Source organism: Macaca nemestrina, chromosome 8 (assembly GCF_043159975.1).
Source record: "Macaca nemestrina isolate mMacNem1 chromosome 8, mMacNem.hap1, whole genome shotgun sequence".
Lineage (NCBI taxonomy): Eukaryota > Metazoa > Chordata > Mammalia > Primates > Cercopithecidae > Macaca > Macaca nemestrina.
Window position 1 is genome coordinate 36,108,882 of NC_092132.1, and position 24,595 is coordinate 36,133,476.

At 37.2% G+C, this 24,595-nt stretch overlaps 1 protein-coding gene across 2 annotated transcripts in view; it reads right to left on the bottom strand.

The window, feature by feature from the left end:
* LOC105475972 (PKHD1 like 1) overlaps positions 1-24,263 on the bottom strand; it is a 166,509-nt gene extending 142,246 nt beyond the window's left edge. Inside the window, exons 1-8 of one of the 2 annotated variants that reach the window (XM_011731513.2) lie at positions 24,091-24,263; positions 22,100-22,189; positions 11,368-11,512; positions 10,300-10,408; positions 9,221-9,278; positions 4,761-4,854; positions 1,836-1,889; positions 1,238-1,311 (exon numbers count right to left, since the gene is read on the bottom strand). In XM_011731513.2, the coding sequence (XP_011729815.2) occupies positions 1,238-1,311; positions 1,836-1,889; positions 4,761-4,854; positions 9,221-9,278; positions 10,300-10,408; positions 11,368-11,512; positions 22,100-22,189; positions 24,091-24,163 (697 nt within the window). In that variant the 5' untranslated portion in view covers positions 24,164-24,263. Of the gene's footprint in view, positions 1-1,237; positions 1,312-1,835; positions 1,890-4,760; positions 4,855-9,220; positions 9,279-10,299; positions 10,409-11,367; positions 11,513-22,099; positions 22,190-24,090 lie in introns of those variants that run through there. The other variant, XM_071067900.1, reaches the window with a different exon arrangement.
* Positions 24,264-24,595: the final 332 nt, after the last annotated feature.

Here is a 24,595-nt window from a genome sequence, read left to right on the forward strand (position 1 = left end):
CCCAATCACAGAAGAACAATAACTCTATATTACAAAGCTGATTTAAAAGCAGAGAAAAAGTACAAAATCAAAATTGTACTTATCCAATTTTCTATTCATCATCAAAGAAATAAAAATTGAACTGTCTTAAAGCAGCCACTATATAAAAATATACACAATGAGGTGTCTTGAAGTTATAACTAGAAACACCTAGCAAAATATGATCATGAATGAAGAATAATAAAAGAACAGATATGTAACCATATTGCCCTGAAATTTCTTTTATTTATTTAACAGCTATTTAATTGTTCAGACACTGTACTAGAGGCTGAGAGAGCAGATGTAGGGTGAGCACACAGCTTGTCCTTCTTCTAACAGAACACAATGTCTAGTGGAGGGAACAGTTAGCCAAGAGCAATGACACAGAGAACTAAAAATTGTGATAAGGCTGTTAAAAAAAAAAAGTAGAATGAGCTTTGAGAATGTAAGACAGGTGATGACCTAGGCCTTTTTGAGAACATGACATTTTATCTGAAATGTTTAGGATAGGAAGATTGCAAAGGGCCTGAGACAGAAGGGAGGGAAGCCCATTCAAGATTTAAAAGAAGGCCAGGTGCATTGGCTCACCCCTGTAATCCCAGCACTTTGGGAGGCTGAGGCGGGAGGATCACCTGAAATCAGGAGTTTGAGACCAGCCTGGCCAACATGACGAAACCCCATCTCTACTAAGAATACAAAAATTAGCCACGCATGGTGTTGCATGCCTGTAATCCCTGCCACTAGGGAGGTTGAGGCACAATAATTGCTTGAAGACGGGAGGCAGAGGTTGCAGTGAGCTGAGATTGCAGCACTGCACCCCAGACTGGGCAACAGAGCGAGACTCTGTAACACACACACACACACACACACACACACACACACACACACACACAATCTATGTGTCTGGAGGACGTAGGTCAAGAAGAAAAGAACAGAGCAAAATTAAGGCAACAGGCAAAACAGCCAAATTAGACATGGAATGCTGAAGGGAAAAAGAAGAAAAAAAGAAACCTGAAGAAGTTTACCTTATATATAAACCATAAGAAAAGACTAATTCATACATGCTGGCATGAAAGTGAAAAGAAGCCAAGGAAAAGAGAAAATACTTAAAAAAAAAAACTGATGCAAAAGGCAGAGGAGGGATATCTAGGAGAATACAAAACAGGGAAATAGAATAAGGCATCTGTAAGCATTATGAAGAAAGATGACCAACACTTGCCAATAAAAGTTCCAGTCGTCTTACAAACCATGGAACCCATATCTCCATTTGGATGATCCAGTTTTAGACCATACCTAATAAAAAACGTTAATGTCAAAGTTTATATTGACACTAAAATTTTAGAATATTGTATTTCTCTTAAAAACAACTCATTAATTTCAGAATATGAATCAGGACAGAAATTGTTGCAACAACCAAAATTTCTGTAAAATAAAATCATTTCCTAGACTTCATTGGAGATGTTTGAATAAAATTTTATATAACAAAAAATATTTTATAATTTTGGCTATGCCCTTTAATATTCCTTTAAAAGAGTTTGAGATACTGCCAAATGAAATAATTCCTTGATAAAGATATTGCTCAAAACATGTTTTCTCATAAAAATCTAAATAGTTCATATTATACTATCTTGGAGACTGAGTAGGATATAAGGTAGCACCTAACTGTAAAAATGATTGCTAATTTGTTTTGGGATATTATAATTTATACTGTATTATAAAGCATTTAGCTATGCAGTATTGGTAGCTATTACTATTTAAATTCAGTTTGCTTATATCTGCTATTTGTTTTTATAAAGAAAATAATTTGAAATACTTACAAATTATCAGATTGTGGTATGAGAAGTTCACAGGGCATTCCTCCAATGTAAACTCTGTACAAATATTTTTATTAGAAAAGATCAAGTTATGTTTAACAAATTGTTTCAAAAATGCGCTCCTCCCATCAACCTCACTGACTCCCTTAATTTTTTTTTCTCAATCACTTATTATTATCCACCACTCATTCACTCAATAAAACATCTACTGAACCTCTATTATGTGGCAGTCCCTGCTGTAGGTACTGGGACACATCAGTGAACGAAACAAAGATCCCTTTGTTACCCTCGTGGAACTGACATTTTAACTGGGAAAGACAACTAAAACATTATAATCATAACATATTTAATGTGTTAGAGGTGTTAAGTACTACAAGAAAAGACAACATAGAAACAGATAATAAACTCATCCATCTGAAGTTAAATCATCTCAAATAAAAAGAATTTTGTAGTAGGTTTTATACTATAGGAATTAAGGTAAACAGCACAGCCATCACAAAGTTAACAGGAGAAAGAGGATGTGTAACAGCATCAGTGACACATGAATGAAAATAAGAAGCTGAGCACAGCCAGAGTTCAGCTGCAGGGAAAGCATCTGCCTCTGTATTTCCCCAGGTGATCGGGTCTGACCTATTACTTTGGGGCTGATAGTACCTGATGCTGTTGGAGGCTGGCAGGTGACTGACTGGTATTGGATTCTTTGCAACACCAGAATAAACCATCAGCTTTTGTGACAGCAAATCCCAGACTCAAAAAAAGGCCAGATACAAACTTGAACTATAAAAAATAAGGACTTTTGTTTGCAGAAAATTTTGAATTTTTTAATATACTTTTATGCATAAGTCCATTCATTTGATTATTACATTAGGATTGTATAAGCAGGTAAACTGAATTGTTGTACCCATTACACATATTCATGGATTTAAATTCTCCTTCTAATCTCCTGCCTCATTCTAGCTAAATAATAAATTTAGCAGCTAACACTTGGAATAGGTTCCTACGACGTTTAATCCTTACAAACATCTTATGAGTTAGTTACTATTATCCTTCAATTTTGCACATGAAAAAACTGAAACAGAAAGCTTAAGCAGCTTGCCCAAGCCCGCAGACAATGAGGGGTAGAGCAGGGATTCAAACTCAGTTTGGCTGCAGTCAGTGTTTTTAACCACAGTTGGTAATCCACACAGTGGTCTGGGTATGTGTACCTAGAGGAAAACCACCCTATTTGGTCTTAAATACATATTTTTTAGAATTCTTTTTACCTGATTTTTTAGAACAAAAGCTCCTTAGTAAGCACTAATCCCTCTTTCCATTTGCATGTCCTCTATAATTTCTACCTGGTCTGAATTTGGAGATTTAGTTGAATGAACAAGATTTGTGAGAAGCAGGTCTCCTGAATTCCTGTCCAGAACACAGCCTATTGCTCTCAACTCCCTCCCTACTAACAGAATCCAGGCATAATAAATTGCCTCGGGAGCCCTGGTATCATAATTAACATGGTAGAAATGAGATAAATTCAGCTCCAAGACTTTCTTGCCCACACATTAATAGATGTGTGAAAAAAAAATCTGAATTTACATATAATAGCTCAGGATTTCCAGAGTGTAAGGATAAGGTAGCCTGACCTCTAAGGTCCCCTCTCACTGCAATTCTGTGATTTCGTGGAATAATTTCCATCCAAACCCTTATATTAAGCAGAAATAAATTCCAGTTTCAGTGGAGGAAAAAAGGAAACTCTTTTTGAAAGTTAAACTTTCTATTTCCTGGCCTTATTATGGGAAAGGATGACTTAGAAAACCCTGTCTAAGAATTAGAATAAAAACCATTCATAACACTCAGCTATGAGAAGCAGACAAAATTTTTACTTCTACTAATCAGTATATATAAAATGTTAAATATCTCTACTTGGAAGTTCTTTTATTACATATAAGGAATTAGTATGAACATTTTCAGAAATTATAGATGCATACAAATGTGATTTAATTAAAGGTTCTGTTCTATACAATGCCAGATAAATCTTTATTTCACTTATTAAAATCTTTTAAATTGCTTGTTTTACAAAATTACATATTTGTGTGTGTGTGTGTATACCTCACCTTTATAGCATTCAAAAAATTCTCTAATTGTTGAGTTGCTATCTGAATTGTTTAACTTATCCGTTTACCTGTTTTATGCATGAATTCGATAAACATAAAATCTTGAAAGCCATAATTGTGAGTCTATACTTTTTTTCTATAGGAAATAAATAGGGCTTTCAGTCTTTAAAGGCAGGATGGAAATAATACCATCTATGCTACAGGAAGAAACTCTAGTGACAATGCTAGTTTTCAGTCCAAAATATGGACAATTTTTTTTTTGACATTAGCTAACTAGCCAAAGTTACTGTCTAGTTCACAGTTGGCAAATGGAAAAAACAGGATTCAAAGCTTGGCCTGTTAATGAGTTATTGACAATATTTGGTTTCAGCACTTGCCTGTGTATCATGAAGCAGTAGAAAAAGTGTCAAATACTGTGTTACGAGACTTGTGTTCTACTAGTGTTCTACTCCTGACCCTGACTAAGCTATGTGACCTCTAGGCCTCAGGTGTTTTTATACACAAAATGAGGCAGTTAGATTAAGTAATAAAGGCCTCTAGTAATAAATTTGTATGACTATAATTCAATTACTGTTGGACTTGTCTGTGAGTTTCTTCTATTAATAAATCCATCACAAAACAATAAGAAATTACATCAGACCAATAAAGAAAGACATATCGACCATTGCTTTCTTGTCAATGAATCTTCCAACAGTCTGTTTTACTTTCTATAATATGGCTGAAAACACACTGGTTAGTTCTACCACATTGTAATGGGATTTAATATCATTGGCCCATTATTTCTGGAATATTATATCTCATTTATAAGAGTGTATTTCCAAATCAAGATTACCTCAAAATCCTAACATTTTTCCCATTTGAGCTTAGTGCAATATTACTTCCATAGACGTCAGTGAAGATTCTGCCTTGGATTGTTATTAGTGTACCTGAAAACAAACAAAAACCCCAAAAAGGTTCTGTGTAAGAACATCTATCCACACACTTAATAAGAAAACATAAGAGATTTTCCCAATAAAACCAGGACCCAGACACTTATACCCCATGTTTGCCACTATTGTTTAGCATTGTTCTGAAAGTTCTACAAACACAATAAAACATGAATGAGTATCTATAAATATTTATAGATTAGAGAAGTATAGCATAGAAGACAGGATGATATTCTGTAAGTACTGCTTGGGTCAATGGGTGATTATTTGAGAAAATAAAAAGGATCTCTGTACTGAAAAGTAAGAGAAATCTTAGATGAAATAAAAATGAAATATAAAAAATAAAACCATAACAATTCTTGAAAAATAGGTGAAAATTTATATAATATTTATATAGTTTGGATAGTAGGATCTCCCATCACTTAAAAATGAAGAAAAAATAATAAAGATTAAGATCCATAGATGTGATAATAAAAATCAAAATTTGTCTGGATGACAGAAAAATCATTAATACATTTTAAAAGTAAATGATAAATTCAAAATATATTTCTTACATATAACATATAAATGGTTAATATCATTAAAATATAAAGAATACATGTAACTTAATAAGAAAAATGGTGAATAACTTTAAATTAAGCCAAAGAGATAAACAGTTAATGTATAAAAGAAGGAATACAAATGGTCAATAGGGAAAAAATAAGTTTAATTACATAAATCAAAGAACTGGAAAAAAATTAAACCTACTGTATATAAATTCTTCAAAAAATAGTACCTAGAATTGTCAAGGTTACACATTCTCTGTTATTGCCATTGGGGTTATAAACTTGAATAATATAGTAATTATAACCCTGGAAACAAGTTGAATGTACAAGTGGTGGGTAAGCGGGCGTGGATAAATACATTACAGTAGATGAAGACATAGCCATTGAAAATAGATTGCTAGCAGGACTAATAAAGAAGAAAAGAGAGAAGAATCTAATAGATGCAACAAAAAATGATAAAGGGGATATCACCACCGACCCCACAGAAATACAAACTATCATTAGAGAATACTATAAACACCTCTACACAAATAAACTAGAAAATCTAGAAGAAATGGATAATTTCCTGGACACTTACACTCTCCCAAGACTAAACCAGGAAGACGAAGCCTGAATAGACCAATAGTAGGCTCTGAAATTGAGGCAATAATAAATAGCCTACCAACCAAAACCAGTCCAGGACCAGATGGATACACAGCTGAATTCTACCAGAGGTACAAGGAGGAGCTGATACCATTCCTTCTGAAACTATTCCAATTAATAGAAAAAGAGGGACTCCTCCCTAACTCATTTTATGAGGCCAACATCATCCTGATACCAAAGCCTGGCAGAGTCACCACAAAAAAAGAGAATTTTAGACCAATATCCCTGATGAACATCGATGCAAAAATCCTCAATAAAATACTGGCAAACCGAATCCAGTAGCACATCAAAAAACCTATCCACCATGATCAAGTGGGCTTCATCCCTGGGATGCAAGGCTGGTTCAACATATGCAAATTAATAAATGTAATCCAGCATATAAACAGAACCAAAGACAAAAACCACATGATTATCTCAATAGATGCAGAAAAGGCCTTTGACAAAATTCAACAGCCCTTCATGCTAAAAACACTCAATAAATTTGGTATTGATGGAATGTATCTCAAAATAATAAGAGCTATTTATGACAAACCCACAACCAATATCATACTGAATGGGCAAAAATTGGAAGCATTTCTTTTGAAAACTGGCACAAGACAGGGATGCCCTGTCTCACCACTCCTATTCAACATAGTGTTGGAAGTTCTGGCTAGGGCAATCAGGCAAGAGAAAGAAATAAAGGGTATTCAGTTAGGAAAAGAAGAAGTCAAATTGTCCCTATTTGCAGAAGATATGATTGTATATTTAGAAAACCCCACCGTCTCAGCCCAAAATCTCCTTAAGCTGATAAGCAACTTCAGCAAAGTCTCAGGATACAAAATTAATGTGCAAAAATCACAAGCATTCTTATACACCAGTAACAGACAAACAGAGAGCCAAATCAGGAATGAACTTCCATTCACAATTGCTTCAAAGAGAATCAAATACCTAGGAATCCAACTGACAAGGGATGTAAAGGACCTCTTCGAGGAGAACTACAAACCACTGCTCAGTGAAATAAAAGAGGACACAAACAAATGGAAGAACATACCATGCTCATGGATAGGAAGAATGAATATCGTGAAAATGGCCATACTGCCCAAGGTAATTTATAGATTCAATGCCATCCCCATCAAGCTACCAATGACTTTCTTCACAGAATTGGAAAAAACTGCTTTAAAGTTCATATGGAACCAAAAAAGACCCCGCATTGCCAAGACAATCCTAAGTCAAAAGAACAAAGCTGGAGGCATCACGCTACCTGACTTCAAACTATACTACAAGGTTACAGTAACCAAAACAGCATGGTACTGGTACCAAAACAGAGATATAGACCAATGGAACAGAACAGAGTCCTCAGAAATAATACCACACATCTACAGCCATCTGATCTTTGACAAACCTGAGAAAAACAAGAAATGGGGAAAAGATTCCCTATTTAATAAATGGTGCTGGGAAAATTGGCTAGCCATAAGTAGAAAGCTGAAACTGGATCCTTTTCTTACTCCTTATATGAAAATTAATTCAAGATGGATTAGAGACTTAAATGTTAGACCAAATACCATAAAAACCCTAGAAGAAAACCTAGGTAACACCATTCAGGACATAAGCATGGGCAAGGACTTCATGTCTAAAACACCAAAAGCAATGGCAACAAAAGTCAAAATTGACAAATGGGATCTCATTAAACTAAAGAGCTTCTGCACAGCAAAAGAAACTACCATCAGAGTGAACAGGCAACCTACAGAATGGGAGAAAATTTTTGCAATCTACTCATCTGACAAAGGGCTAATATCCAGAACCTACAAAGAACTCAAACAAATTTACAAGAAAAAAACAAACAACCCCATCAAAAAGTGGGCAAGGGATATGAACAGACATTTCTCAAAAGAAGACATGCATACAGCCAAAAGACACATGAAAAAATGCTCGTCATCAGAGAAATGCAAATCAAAACCATAATGAGATACCATCTCACACCAGTTAGAATGGCAATCATTAAAAAGTCAGGAAACAACAGGTGCTGGAGAGGATGTGGAGAAATAGGAAAGCTTTTACACTGTTGGTGGGATTGTAAACTAGTTCGACCATTATAGAAAATGGTATGGCAATTCCTCAAGGATCTAGAACTAGAAGTACCATATGACCCAGCCATCCCATTACTGGGTATAAACCCAAAGGATTATAAATCATGTTGCTATAAAGACACATGCACACGTATGTTTATTGCGGCACTATTCACAATAGCAAAGACTTGGAATCAACCTAAATGTCCATCAGTGACAGACTGGATTAAGAAAATGTGGCACATATATACCATGGAATACTATGCAGCCATAAAAAGGGATGAGTTTGTGTCCTTTGTAGGGACATGGATGCAGCTGGAAACCATCATTCTCAGCAAACTATCACAAGAACAGAAAACCAAACACTGCACGTTCTTATTCATAGGTGGGAACTGAACAATGAGATCACTTGGACTCGGGAAGGGGAACATCACACACCGGGGCCTATTATGGGGAGTGGGGAGGGGGGAGGGATTGCATTGGGAGTTATACCTGATGTAAAGGACAAGTTGATGGGTGCTGATGAGTTGATGGGTGCAGCACACCAACAGGGCACAAGTATACATATGTAACAAACCTGCATGTTATGCACATGTACCCTAGAACTTAAAGTGTAATAATAAAAATAAATAAATAAATAAATAATAAAAATAAAAAACAACAAAAACAAAACAAAAAACAAACAAACAAAAATTGGTAGTTCTTGCTTTTTTTTTTTTTTTTTTTCAGATAGGGTCTTGCTCTGTCATGTAAGCTCAATCATGTCTCACTGCAGCCTCACACTCCTGGGCTCAAGTGATCCTCTCGCCTCAGCCTCCCAAGTAGCTGGGACTAAAGGTGCATGCCACCAAGCCTGTCTAATTTATGTATTTGTTTTTATTTTTTAGAGACAGGAGTCTCATGATGTTGCCCAGGCTAGTCTCAAACTCTTGGGCTCAAGGAATTCTTGCATTTTGGCCTCCCCAAATGCTGAGATTGCAGGCATGAGCCACTGCGCCTGGCAGATAGTTATTTTTATAATGAAAAAAAAATGCTATTTAAAAATTGCAGGTATTATACTAATTTTACATACTGAAAAATAAACACATTGTTTACCATGAAACCAAAAGTTATTTCAGATGTCATATAACAGACCTGGCGTTCCAGATAAAGGTGTGATGCTTCTTATTGTTGGGGTCCTAAAACTTTTTGCCTATAAAAAGAATAATGTCAATATGCAAACTTATCTCTGTTTTGCTTCTAGTTTTGTGAAATAATTTCTTACATTATTAAATTTCAACAATATTCTTAATGTAACTGTCTTATAGCAAAGAAGATAAAAATAAGATGAACCTAAGAGTTAATTTAGAGGATAGGAGCATCATGGTTTTGCTTCTTAATAGCTATGGGGCTGAAAGAGAAGGGAGGGAAAAACCAAGAATGGTAACAGGTTTCTAGCTTGAGATAGTGAGAAATAATCAGAGAAAAAGTAGATTTAAGGAGGAATACAAAACTGCAGTTTGAGATATGCTGAATTTAGGTTGCTTTAAAGCCATTTAGGTGTGACATACCAGAAAACAAACCACAGTTCCACGTCTGGGGATAGAGAAGAAAGCCAGAGATATCTGGGAATCATATTTGGCAATGTATTTTGGAATCAGAGAAGCTTCTTGAAGACAGATGTTATTATTGTTTTCTTCAGTATTTCATCTTATATTAGAACATTGTAGTACTCAGTAATTGACAACTTAAAACTAATATAATTTATTAAAAATATATGGGATAATGCTTAGAAGAGAATGTATTACTGCTACTACTTCTATTTAGGGCAGTTAAATTTTGAGAGGCTCTTACACCGTGTGCAGGTACATTTTATCTCATTACATTAGAAATTATGTAGAAAGGAAAGGTAGTTACTTCGATGAAAATAGGAAATGGGAGAATCACACTAAGAGTAGAAGTAGAGATAAAGGGGAAAATATGAACAAGAAAACATGTTGGATGTATGAAAGTTTAATTTAATAATAAAAGTAAAAGGGGAAATAAGTCAGAAATAGCAGACATTCAATTACTATGGAAGACAATTTAAATTGAGAGAAATTATCCTTTGTTACATGCTAACGTATTTTTAAATGTGGAAATAGATAATCTGTAAAACTATAAAGTAAAAATTCAGCTTTGCAAGAAGGAAAGCAAGATCAACTATATAAATTGAAGAGAAGATTCCTACATACGTTGAAGGTACATGCCCAGCTGTTGATGTGACCTTTGCAGGTGTTATTTTCTGTAACAGGAACCCCGTCCACACTGACTCTAACAGCGTAGGAATCTTCTGGCATTGCTCTATAAGGAAAATGAAGAATATATGAGACATGCAATACCTCTCTTATTTAGTGTACAGTATTAATGAAAAATACTGCCCCAGACTGCGTGCCATTTTTGACAGAAAGTGTCCAACATCATAACTGATATCTAGTAAAGTTCCATTCTATATTATGGAAAAATTATCTCCATCTTGAACTCTTCATTGCAAACTCTAACCTCATGAACTTCAGGCAAATGCCTATTCTGACTATGCACGTTGGTGGTATTATAAAGGACAACAAATGTAATAACAACAAATTCAATAATAAACATTTAAAATAGTAACATATCACCTTGGTATAATCAGTTATTCCATGCTTTGCTTCTTAAAAAGTACTAGTTAATCAAGCTTCCCCTAAGTAAGCTTTTCCTGGTGAAGAACAGTCATCAAACCTAACATAAACGAAATCCTCTAGAATATGTGCTATCTGTTTCTAAGGTCAATATTGAAAGTTGCAATTTTAAGTGATTTTTCCTAAGTTGCTAATAACATACATTAATTTGGGCTGATAGTAAAGAACTTGAAAATGTCACTTGAAATGTCACAATACAAAATGATTATCTTTAATCTTAATGACTATGTGAATATTTTGAACAAAATTAATCAAATGCAACAGAAAAAGCATAATTTTGGTATTTTAAGGCACATCACTACAATTAAATAGTAGTCATTTATCTGCTAAAAAAGCTTGACAACAAGGTAGTAGCGCTAATAACATGGGAAAAGATATAGAATATGTTTTTATCATGCCAATTATAATTGAATATAATAAAGGCATAAAATAGTCTAAACATCACAAAATGAAAAATAATAACCTATCATCAGAAAAATATGACTTATAATAGCCAGGGTAATAAAACTATTATAATACTAATATTCATAACTATAACTTCTGATATGATGAAAACGATTTTATTAAAGATACTTTAAAACAGACCTAGTATAGCATGAAATTTGAGTTGAATGACTTGCGTCTTTTTCTACATCACAAGTAATTGACTGGAAAGAAGAAACTAATTGCACACTGTTTCCCAACTCAGCATTATCAACTCCATAGTTAAACTGGTTTGCTTGAGAAAAACCTGGAAAAGTAAGAAGATTTAATTATTACTATTGGTATTCTATCTTCAGAGACCTAACAGTTGTCACCTGATATCAAATCATACAGTAAATGATTTCATAAACAGTACTGAAGCAAGCAGTGAACCTATTTCATATTTATCCTTATGATTGTAATCTTCTTTCGAAGCACAAAATTTAGCCTTTATTTCATTTACTCATAAACGTATTGCTGGAGGATAGATAGAGTCATCTCTTAGCATTCATGGGGATTTGTTCCAGCATCCCCTTGGATAACAAAATTCACAAATGTTCAAGTGCTGTAGTCAGCTCTGCAGGACAAGCATCCAGATTCCACATCTGGTGAATACTGTACTTCCCATTCACAGTTGGTTCGATTTGTGGATGACAGGCCCGAGGTTACAGAGAGCCTACCGTGAGCCTACATAGCACCAGATTCTATATCTGGGGGTGATAAGTACCATGAGAAGGGCAGGCTAAAAGGACTAAAAAGAGTAGAGGAGGAGAACACTATTTTATAAAGGATGAGGTCTTTGTTTTAAGTTTCTACAGAGCAAAATCTGAGGTGAGGATTTGCCAGCACATAATTTATTTGGGCAATGAGCTATTAGGTATGAGAGAGAGCAAAATGTGAGGAAAGAAAAGCTGGGCACCGCTGAGGACAACTGGGGCTCAATGTTGCTGGGAATTTCTAAGGAACATATGGCATGTCTTTCCAAATCAAAAAATCGATGGCAAGAAGCATTTCTTCATCAAATCTGGTCCCCATTGGTAGAGGCTTCTCTCTGGGGGAAATAACTTTTTTGGCACTTTCACACTGCACATAGGTATATGTATATGAGTTCCAAAGTCTGGAGTTACTGCATTAGGCAAGTCCTTGAATAACTGACAAAGACATGGTGTTAGAACTCAGACAAGAAGCTGGAAGCATAAGTTGAGTCAAAGTACATAAGGAACTATTTGCCACAGCTCTAACTAGAATTAGAGTTAAGAAAGAGAGGATGTAAAGCTGAGTATAAAAGGCATCTGATTCAGTCTATCCACTATATCACACATAGCTACTCATGGCCTACATATGAAGCACAATCCATCACCAAGTCTTTGAGATGGTAGCCAGCTGAGAGCTCTACTAAGATTTAATACAAGAGTGTTAGAGGTAGCCAGCTGAGAGCTCTACTAAGATTTAACACAAGAGTGTTAGAGGTAGCCAGCTGAGATCTCTGCTAAGATTTAATACAAGAGTGTTAGAGGTGGCCAGCTGAGATCTCTGCTAAGATTTAATACAAGAGGGACAAGCTTGTGTTAAGGTTAGAGGGACAAGCTACAGGCTATACTACTATATAACTACTTCTAAAACTATAATTAATTTTCACCATGTCCCCTTACTATCAGCCATTGTAGATTTCCCTTACCTGCAGCCAGCACTGTAGCTAATGGGGTGACACTAATGTTCATCCTGGAGAAATAGGAGCCCCTAATTGCCTTGCCCTTGTAAGGTGGTGGTTGCTGCAATTGGCTGTTCTCAGAAATCACTGGACATGAAGCCAAGAAATATCCCTATGAATACCCTGAATTCCAGACCTACTCCTCCTTAACTACAATTAAGTTAAAGCAACCCTATTTCTTTATGATAATTAGAACTGATTAGCTCTGGTCATATACCAAATAGGTTTGATGAATTCAAACTGAGTAGGCAATGGTGGTAGTTTCAGTTCAGTGGAATCCATATTGTGACCCATGATGGGAGCATTCTCTACCTGGAAACTAAGACCACAAATCCAGCAGAATGTAAAGCTGCAAAGGCAGAAAGCACAAATTCAATTTCTGGATAACAGGAAGTGACAGTGAAGGGAAGCAACCCTTTATTTCCAGCTCTATGCATCTGTCTATTACAAAACAACAGCATATGTCTGTCACTGGTTCAATGCATGTTGTGGAGGATACCATCCCACCCAACAGGATGTTTTTCCCCAAGTTGGCATCTTGGCCACAGCTTTAACAGGCTGTCCCATCATTCTACTAAGCCAGATTTCCTGGTCTTGTGCCCAGTATCACAAAATTTTCACTATAAAATACATTTCTTGTTCTGAGGCAATATTTTATAGAATTCTATGGCAGTATATCAGGTTCTATAAGCTCTCAGAAGATGGTGCTGACAGAGAACTGCGGAAAGAGGAAGCAAAGCCCGCAATTGGAGTGTCAGTTCCAGTTACAATCAATCTCTGCTCTTTCCATGGGAGAAGGGAAGTGCTGTAATCAACTTGTCACTGAGAAGCTGGGTGGACTTTTTGAGGAGTGGTACCCTATTGAGAGCTCAGTGTTGGTCTCTGCTGCTGGCAATTCAGTTATTCAGCAATAGCTGTAGGTTGTTTAGCCTGGGTGAAAGGGAGTCCATACTGTTGGTCCATGCAAGGCCTACACCCCATGACCATTCTTCATGGGCCCACTGCAATAGCACTGTGGTGGCCATGGAGAGAAGCTCCTGGATGAATCATCCAAACCATCTGTTTATTCCATCTCCTCTGTGGGGGATGTTCTCTTGTGGGAGTTAACTTAAGACACATAGATGTGCATGGTTTATGCTCACCGTTAGGAGTCCCTTCATATGCTTCTTTCTAAGACATTCTAATTTCTGATCTTCCAATCCTGTTCCCTTCAGTTCCTAACCAACTAGTGAAGTCCTCTTTGACTGCCCAGGAGCCCATGTACATTCTTACCATAAATCACTTTTCCTGCCTACAAACTTACCAACTGTGTCTACTGATCATGGCTCTGCCTATCAGGGAGGCTGACAGTGAAAAGTGACTTAAGAACCTTAGGGCCACTTTGCAGCATTTATGACTGAAGTCAGAGGTGATACCATGAAGATGTGAGGTGGAACTCAGGATGTATGTATTATAGACAGTCATGGAAGTTTTTCAGAGGGAGCAAGTCATGAGGCTATCTATGGGAAGTGCATTTTTGGTAGAAGGAACAGGACGTGTCAAGTCCCTGTGGTGGGACCACGTGTGTGGATTCAGATAATAGCAAGTGCGGTTGAAGAATTATGAGTGAAGAGAAATGATAGGAGAGGAGACCAGAAATGAAGGTGCTTAGGCTATTTTTAAGCGTGTGGAATAATTGCAGGCTTTGAAACAGAGGAGTGACATCATGTGACTTACAGTGTCTAAGATTCACTAGCTCCTGTTCTGAGAATAGAATAGGGGCAGCAGTGAAGATGGTGTCTCAGTGAACAATGGGATAAATAATGGGATAAATGGCATGAGTTCAAGAGAAGATCAGAAGACAGCAAAGTGAAAAGGACAAATATTGCTAACATTTTTTGGAGTTTAGTTACAAACAGGGGCAGATAAATGAGTTGGTAGCTGGAGAGGGGTGTGGAGCAAGGGGAAGGCTGATGATTTTTCTTTTACTTTTTTTCAGGTGGGAAGAATAACAGTATATTTGCAGGCTGATAGGATATCTAACAGAAAGAGACAAAAGGATAATGTGAAATAGAGACAAAAATCACTTTAATCTTTCTATAAATATATGAAAATTCAAAACCACATTTGGAAGCAATTAAATATAGATTAAGCTTTGTATGCCACATAAGAATATTTTATATTTTTGAAACAATATTCACTTTTGGAATAAACCCAAGAAATAAAACCTATGAATGACTTTAGTGTTCTATTAATTAAATCCTATAATTAAATGTTCTCCTAATAAAAGTGTTAAAAAGGTACTTATACTGTTCTAGTTCACAAAGTAAATTACACACATCTATGGAACTTTATATATTATACTGCTTTGGAATAAAGTTAAATGAGGAAATAAACAGTTTTTGCGCAGATTACTTCACTATCTAAAATTCCTAAATTCTGAATTCTAACAGTATGTAAATTTTTAAATATTATTTTTCCCTATCACAGGTTCTTAACAGTAAAACTCTACTTTAGGCAAATTAAGCAGTAGTATTATATTTGAAACTATGAAAATTTTTCTTTTGCACTAGCAAATTTGTATCCATGTCATTGTAAATTTATAAGCTATTTAAATTTCAGAATGTAATTATCTACAGACCATATCATCCCATAATACAATAATAAACTTATCATCAGTAAACAAAAAAATGGTAAACCCAGAGATGTAGATTTAACTCTTTAAATGTTGTGTATAATACTATTTACAATATGACAAATAGCGCTATAATATATTCCATTTATAATACTAATGTTATAAAAAGATAAATATTTGTTACCTTACAGTGTTAGCAGTTTTCAAAATGTTTCAACAAAACAATCATTACTACAATATGTGCTCATCTTCAACAACCTTTAATAGTTGAAGTGGCAGAACTGGGGTTGCCAGAAGATATCTGTGGTACAACTGCTTTTTAAATTATTGGGCATTTTCAGTGTTCCCCAAAGGTCTGCTAGACAACATGAATACTTCTGGTTTCTTGTAGGTCTGGAAGCAGGACTTCATTGTGCCTGATGTTCATCAGATACCAAAGCCTCTCACCACCAGTCCTGGTAAAGCTATGTAGCAGGAGCCCATGATGTTTAATTGAAAGGGCCCAGGCTTTGGACCTTGACTTTCTGGCCTGGAATCCCAGCTCTAACACTCCCTTGCCATTATGACCTTGGACAAGATATAATCCCTCTTAGCCTAGTCTCCTCATCAGAAAAGTGGCCATAATCTAACTTAATGGATTGTTAGGAATAATAAAGAATCATTTATAGACAATGTTTAACATGGACCTGGCTTAATAAGATATCTGCTAAGATCTCAATAGATACATGCTCCTATTATTTATCACCAAAATCCTGAGATTTAGGTTAATCATTAATATCCCTTTTTAAATATAACACAGAGGCCGGGTGTGGTGGCTCATGCCTGTAATCCCAGCACTTTGGGAAGCCAAGGCGAGCAGATCACCTGAGGTCAGGAATTTGAGACCAGCCTGGCCAACACAGTGAAACCCTGTCTCTACTAAAAATATAAAAATTAGCCAGATGCAGTGGTGCCCGCCTGTAATTCCAGCTACTCAGGAGGCTGAAGCAGGAGAATCACTTGAACTTGGGAGGCAGAGTTTGCGGTGAGCCAAGATCACGCCATTGCACTCCAGCCTGAGTGACAGAGCGAGACTCTGTCTCAAAAAAATAAAAAAACAATAAAATAAAATAACACAGAATCAGTAAGTGGGTAGCCGGGATTCAAACCCAGGCTGTAGACTTCCTCCAGCCCTTATGTTCTTAGCTCCTAGGCTGTTCGTTCTTTGATATGTTGGAAAAGTAAGCAGAAACTCAATAAAGGGTAGAGAGTCTAATAAATATCATTTTATTCCTCTAAGCTTAACCAAATAACTCATCCAGCATAAGCTGAAGTACAATATAAATACCAAAGTCACATGTGAGAGACATTTGCATTGGCTTTGCAATTTCGAATCTAGAAAGGTAGTTATTACTAAAATGGAACTGTGAAAAGACATGAAAACACTGCAAAGCAAGTTACATGTAAACCCACTCTTAGCTTTTGGCAACTTTTCTCATCTTTGGTGTTCGCATTCAGTTTGGAACACACAGAAGAGCTCCTGGCAACCAACTAAAGAATGGAAAGTTTTACTTGTGGTGTATATATATATTCCTATCAGGTACGTGTCACATCAATGATAAGTAACGTGTATCTGTTCTTTAGCATTCTCAAGACAACTACCATTCTGAAAAATAATGCCAACAAAAGATGATATCATTTTCAGCTTAGGAGTTACTATAGTGTTAAATGTATACAGCATATGTGAAGAAGTCCTAGGAGTAAAATCTATGGGAAAACAATGAACCAAATCAATAATAATTCATAAATACTGTTATTAATATTGCTTTAAAAAGTATATAAATATTTCTGACTTTTAAACTAATTCCAAAGAGTTAAAAAGAAATACAAAGGAGTCTTCTTTTTTTAAATTTTAACTTAAAAGTATAATTCTAGGCCAGGTGTGGTGGCTCACACCTGTAATCCCAGTAGTTTGGGAGGCCGAGGCCAGTGTATCACCTGAAGTCAGGAGTTTGAGACCAACCTGGCCAACATGGTGAAACCCCATCTCTACTATACAAAAAATTAGCCAGGAGTGGTGGCAGGTGCCTGTAACCCCTGCTACTTGGGAGGCTGAGACAGGAGAATTGCTTGAACCCAGGAGGCGGAGGTTGCAGTAAGTTGAAATTGTGCCATCGCACTCCAGCCTGGGCAACAAGAACAAAACTCCACCTCAAAAAAAAAAATTATAATTCTAAACAAATAACTGAGGATAAAAACACCACCTCTGGAAGTACTCCAAGTCACAAAGATTACAGGAAAGGCTGAGTGTACTCTGGAAATGGAAAAGGATGAGGCTTCGGATGGAAATTCCTGACGTGTTGATGTATTTTTTTTAATTTTGCAGAAAAACTGGAGACAGGAATTGCCAGGCACGCAAACCTGGGTCTCCTGATAGCAGCAATCCAAAAGGCACGCCTGGGCTGCTATCGCAGAAAATGGCAGTATTATGAAAGCCAGCACTTGTCATGAAGAATGCAGGCTGTTTTGTTTTCTCTCGTTAAAAAACGTAGTGTTGAAAATGTATTAACCTACTTAAAAGTTGTAGCATTCAAAACAATGGGAAAGAAAGATACAGTGTGATAGATGGAAGACAACTCCTGAAGAATTAAACCAGACCTATAACATAAATGCAAATAATAATACAAACAAAAATAGCTCTAATGTAGAGAGTTTATAATATATACTGGGTACCTTAGATGTATCATCCTTTTCAATATTCAAAACAGTCCGAAGAGGTAGGAATTAATAGTCCCTTTTACTGATGAGTAAGCTGACGCTTAGCTAAGTAACTTGCCCCAGTCACATGATATGAAATGGCAAAGGTGAATTGAAAGCCAGTCCTACTGAACCAAAATCCATATGCTTTCTGTAACATTATTAAAAGTATGTAATTCAACACTTCAACAAAAATGTGTGTGCCAGAAATTATAAGGGAAATAGCTGGAAAAAGGAGCCAAAAGTAAAATGTTATTCCTCCCCTCTTACTGATTTTTTAAAATAAAAACAAACATGATAAATATCAAAGAAGACAATTGAGAAATACAAAGTATGACTATAAAGTAACAAAGCCAATATAATTACAAACACTCCAGAACTTATCAAAATTATAATGCTCTTAATCAAATTAGTCATCTCAGAAGAAAGTATAGTAATTTCTAGAATTGTGCCATTGTTCAAAACACTTTGCCTTGGGCATCATAAGAGTAAAATTATGTATCTATATCTCCTGAAGCATAGTCTTGTGGGGTTTTGTTTTTAAAGCAGGGTTTCGCTCCATCACCCAGGCTGTAGTGCAGTGGTACAATCATAGCTCATTGCAGCCTTAAATTCCTGGCCTCAAGGAATCCTCTCGCCTTAGCCTCCCAAGTAGCTAAGACTACAGGCATGCAGGCCATCATGCTGGACTAATGTTTTAAATGTTTCGTTTGTAGAGACAGGGTCTTGCTATGTTCCCCAGGCTGGTTGCCCAGGCTAGTCTCAAATTCCTGGCCTTAAGTGATCCTCCTGCCTTAGCTTCCCAAAGCACTGGGATTACAGGCACGGACCAATGTGCCCAACACAACCACGGCCTTTTAAACAAAGTAATGCTGTGGCAAATGTTTACAAGTCAATACCATACTATGTTTGGAAATAGCCAAAAGTCATTTGGATACACAAAAATGTTAACAGTAGATCTTTCTACTGGGTAGAATTTCAGAGAACTCACTTTCTAAGTCAAGTATTTCTATAATATTTTACTGTTTTATAATGACTTTTACAAAAATAAAACATTTTAAAAAGTAGTATGAAGCCAGTAGTTAGATAGTCATCTAGAATTTACAATTCCATTTAGAATTTGTTCTTGTGTAATTGATAAATTAGCACTGCATGCGATTCTAAAAACAGAGAATCTATCAGACACAACCCTGGTGATTTTCATGAATATAGTCCCTCCAAATAAACTTTAAGTTCATTTATGTAGCTATAAAAGCTCTGGTGCATTTTGCAAATTCATTATCATTTTGTAGATATCATTCTGTATATATTATGGGCACCCAAAAGCCTATATTAAATAGCATCTATTAATTTATTTTAAACCACTTTATTGAGCTATGATTGACATATAAAAGCTATATATGTTTAATGTATACAACTTTCTGAGTTTGGATGTAAGTATATACCCATAAAACCATAACTACGCTGGGTGCAGTGGCTCACGCCTGTAATCCCAGCACTTTGGGAGGCTGAGGTGGGTGGATCACGAAGTCAGGAGTTTGAGACCAGCCTGACCAACATAGTGAAACCCCATCTCTACTAAAAATACAAAAAATTAGCCGGATGTGGTGGCAGGCACCTGTAATTCAAGGCTGAGGCAGGAGAATTGCTTGAACTCAGGAGGCGGAGGTTGTGGTGAGCCAAGATCGTGCCACTGTACTCCAGCCTGGGTGACAAGAGTGAAACTCCATCTCAAAAAAAAAAAAAAAAAAAAAAAAGTCACAACCACAGGCAAGGTCGTAAACAGACCGCTTGCCTCCAAAAGTTTCCTTCTGCCCTATTTATTTAAAAATGTTTTTTGATAAGAATATGCTACAAGATTTCCCCTCCTAGCAAACATTTAAGTGTACAATGCAGTATTGTTAACTATATGCTCTATGCTGTACAGTAGATCTCTAGGATTTATTCATTTAAATTTTGTACCCTTTGACCAATACCCCTCCTCCACTTCCTCTTCTCCCAGTTCCCAATGACCACTATTCTATTCGTTGCCTCTATAAGGCAGTATTCAGACTGAGCCTCTGAGAAAGAAATATGAGAACACATTTTTAGTCATCTATAATATGTAGTTAAGGCAGGGGGCTGTAAGACAAATCGGGAGGTGTAAGTATCTGCAATACCAAACACATTCAGAAACTGGTACTGATGAGAAAAGCAGAAATTTACCAAATGACACTCTGGGCTTTACAATTAAGAGTCCTCAGCCTAGTTGCCTCAGAACGTCCACACAAGAGAAAAGATTACATTTTATCTAGATTTAAAAGGATACCTTTCTAAAGAATAGAATGTTTTGTTTTTTTTTATGTCAGACTAGGGATGATCTGGGTCTATGGGCTTAAATTCAAGCCATAGTTCCTAGATCAGAAAATGTTCAGGTCTGGAAACAGAAGAAAATGGCTGGGTGTTTTCCTTTTTTTTCTTCTTCTTCTTTGAGATGGAGTCTCACTCTCTCACCAGGCTGGAGTGCGATCTCAGCTCACTGCAACCTCTGCCTCCTGGGTTTAAGCGATTCTCCTGCCTCAGCCTCCTGGGTAGCTGCAACTACAGGCGTGCACCACCACGTCCAGCTAATTTTTGTATTTTTAGTAGAGACTGGGTTTCACCATGTTGGCCACAATGGTCTCGGTCTCCTGACCTCATGATCCGCCCACCTCGGCCTCCGAAAGTGCTGCAATTACAGGTGTGAGCCACCCCTCCCAGCCCTTCTTCTTTCTTAATGTGAGCATTTCTCTCGTGGCATTTGAATTTCTGTTTAAAACCCAATAACTTTCAAGCATACCATCTTATCAGCAATTTACAATATAAGAAACATATGGTTAAAGCCATCTTTAAAATAATCTTTAACAATTACATTGTTCATGGGTCTTAACTCTAAAAAGTAACATTTTAATCCAAAATATATTATTTATAATGTGGAAGCATAAACCATTTTAAGCATATCATTGAGAGACTGAATTCTGCAGAAATCAGAAACATTAAAAGACATTACATTATATGACAAAATAATTAAATATCTCCATTAACTATAAAAACTTTTCATTTCTTGAAGACCAAATAATAGATTTTGCTAATATTTTTAAATGTTTCTTATTGTTAAAAAATTCCTAAGTATCTGAATACTGGTATCATTTATATTGCAAAGGTCTTATGGCTGAAAGAAACACATATTTCTATTTAACCCTTGGAAAAGCTGTGCATTAAATATATTTACTGATTGCCTTCTATGTTTCATCCTAAGACCAGGCAAGAAGAAGGGGAACCACATATGGTACTCAAACCTTTATGAAGCCTGAGGTTAGGTGGCAGGAGAAGGAATCTAAAGTTTTGTTTTCTATTGCCTTTCCTCTTTCATTAACATACTATTTCTCTATTATACTCTCTTATCAATATTCTACCCAACACCCACAAATGTTTTATTTAATCTTAAAATAAATTAAATGTCATTAGACCCATGAAGAATAAAGCAAATAATTGCTGACTTAGGTTAATTGCATTCCTTTTAGTTCAGTCATTAATCCAGATCCTGATGTTAAGCAAGCCAGTATAATAAGAATTCAGATGATCAAGTTGATAAACACTCTTGTGGATTTCACTAGCTATCAAAGAGGATAGAATTTTACCACTCTGGCCAAGTGAAGAAACAACTCCAGTGGTATTTGTTTGTTTGTTTAACCATAAAACTGTAAATATGAAATAGTCTTGAAAATACCTCAACCTTGGCAAAAAAAAAAAAAAAAAAAAAAAAGCAACCATACCTTCTCCTCTTATAGTCAGCCTTGTTGCTCCATTTATGCTGCCATATTTAGGTATTATTTCTGTGACTTTGGGGATTATTTGAGAGCCATCTGAAAAATATTAAAATATAGTAGAGGTAAAATCACCAAGTTCTTCATTTCAGTTATCAACATTTGTAACACATACCACAAGGTTGCAAGGAAAACATCGTGAAGTTTACAGGACTGAAAGTAAAATTCACCCAGGTTTTATTTTTGGCTCTGCCAATGACTTGACAGAGTCATTAACTTAGTTAACACCCACTGGCTTTGTGCAAAGCACTATCTTAGGTGCTACCAAGAGCAAAACTAACACGTGATCATTTTCATCACTTACCTATCATATTATAAAACACGTATTAAATCCTTAATTTCATGTAGTGTTCTGCTAACTGCAGATGTATAACTATGCTTAACAGCTCACGTAACAGCAGACACCAAGAAGATATAGGTCATTATAAGAGCACAGAAGAAATGTAATGCTAGGTAGGTTGAAAGACTAGACCAGGTACAAAGAGAAATGTTGGTTTTGAGAAGAAATTGTTTTCCGTGAGGGAGTGTGGCTTCAGGAAAGATAATTTCTGGGATCCTTCTAGTCTCCTGATGATAGTGAGTTCTTAATATAAAGGTCACTAATTCATTCAACAAACTGTGTTAGCTTCCTAGAAATATGGAAATGTGTAACAGTCCTAACTTTCCAAGGGCCTAGGTTAGACAGTACCAACAGACAGAGGAGAGCATAGAGGCTATGGGTGACTCAAGGAGCATTTCACCCACACTGCTTGTGTTGCACTGGCTTCTACAAAGAAGACATGCCCCTTCCACATTTTTGAGGGCAAATATGAATTAGACTGGGCCCATCGTCAGAAAGATAAAGATAGCTCTAGATAGAGGGAACTGCCTGGGCAAACAGGGTTATGTGAGCTGCTTCTTTGGAGTACTGCAAATAATTCTTTAAAACAACTCAAAGCTACATAGTGGATAGAGGTGTTTATTTTCTGCTTACACTGTACAGATCTAGTAATTACTGGAATCCCGAAAGAAATGTTCACAGTAGGTAGAAAAATTTAAGTGATGATACAAAGAAAGGCCACAGAAATTATTAATTTCTCGAAATGGATGTATACAAAAAGGCTAAGGGAATTATGATTGGCTTGTTCGGTTCTGTCTTAAAAAGATTTACAGTGGACTTCACCTATAGTAGCAAAAGCTCTCTAACATAAAGGAGACCAGTTCCAAGGCCCCAGACCCAGTGCCTCTGTACTTCGGGTCTGTTTTTGCCAAGAGCTCCAAGGTGTTCTTGCTCCCACACATTCATATCTCAGGGCAGCCCACAGCCAAGAGTAGGAAACTCCAGCGGGGCAGCTGGATCCTATCTCCAGACAGTGCTGCTGCTCGCCTATCTCAGGTTCATCCTCCTGTTATCTCCACAGACAACTCCAATTTCTTATCTTATCAGTCTCTTCCCAGAGCTCTTCTGGGTATTACTTTGAAGACACGGGGCAGCTGCCCCTAGAAATGACTGACACCTGCCACGAAGGCCCATCCCCGTCCTACTGGGGGTTGTTGCCCTTTCTTTTGTGAGAAAAGCGATCCAAGAAGAATGGAGAAAAAGGGACTCAGGTTGCCTCTTCCCAGTCCCCACTCCCCTGCCAAATTTCAGTCTCCTTTCACGTGTGTCACTTTGGGGGTGCAGGTGAGACATTTCATCATTCTAGTAGCAGCATTGGTGAGTTAAAGGCAATCTCTCGCAATCTCTTTCTCTGTGTCCTTGTCTCTGTCTCTCTCTCTGCGTGTGTCTGTGTTTGCTAGGCCTGCCATCCAGCTCCCCTGGTCCCCAGGATCGTCATGCAACCGCACGCACAGCCTAAGCCGGGTGCCAGGTGGTCCCGCCTCTTCCAGGACCCCGGGAGCACGGGTAGTGTCTACGCGGGCCTCTCCTGCTTGTCTCCCTAGCTTGCCCAAAGGGTTACCTGTGCTGGGATCCGCTGCACACAGGAGCAGTCCCCAGAGGCCCCAAATCCCCAGGAGCCACAGGTGTCCCATTGAAAAGCCAGTTCCGCGGAGCTGGTGCCCTCCACTCGCAGCTGGCGCTAGTGCTGGAGCTCGACTCTGGGGACTGCGACTCGCTGGCGCGTCCGCTTTGCCCCGGGAGCGCTGGGGAACTGGGCCGCCCTCCCATGGCCCGCCCCGCCCCGGCAGTCGGGCTGTGCCTCTGGGATTGACGCGCGCGCGGACACACACACACACACACCCCCTAGAACCTTCGCGGGAGAACCAATCCGGCCCCGAGCCAGTCCATGATAATCAAACCTCCACTCTCAAACCCGGTTGCTGCCTTCCCAAGGCTGTTCCCATAGGTGGAAGGGCCTTACTCCTGTTTGGCGAAAGGAATCAATGGTCCTTGAGGTCTCCCTAGATCTCCTCTATTTTCTTTTTGTTTTTTTGTTTTTTCTTTCTTTCCCTGCATACTTTCAT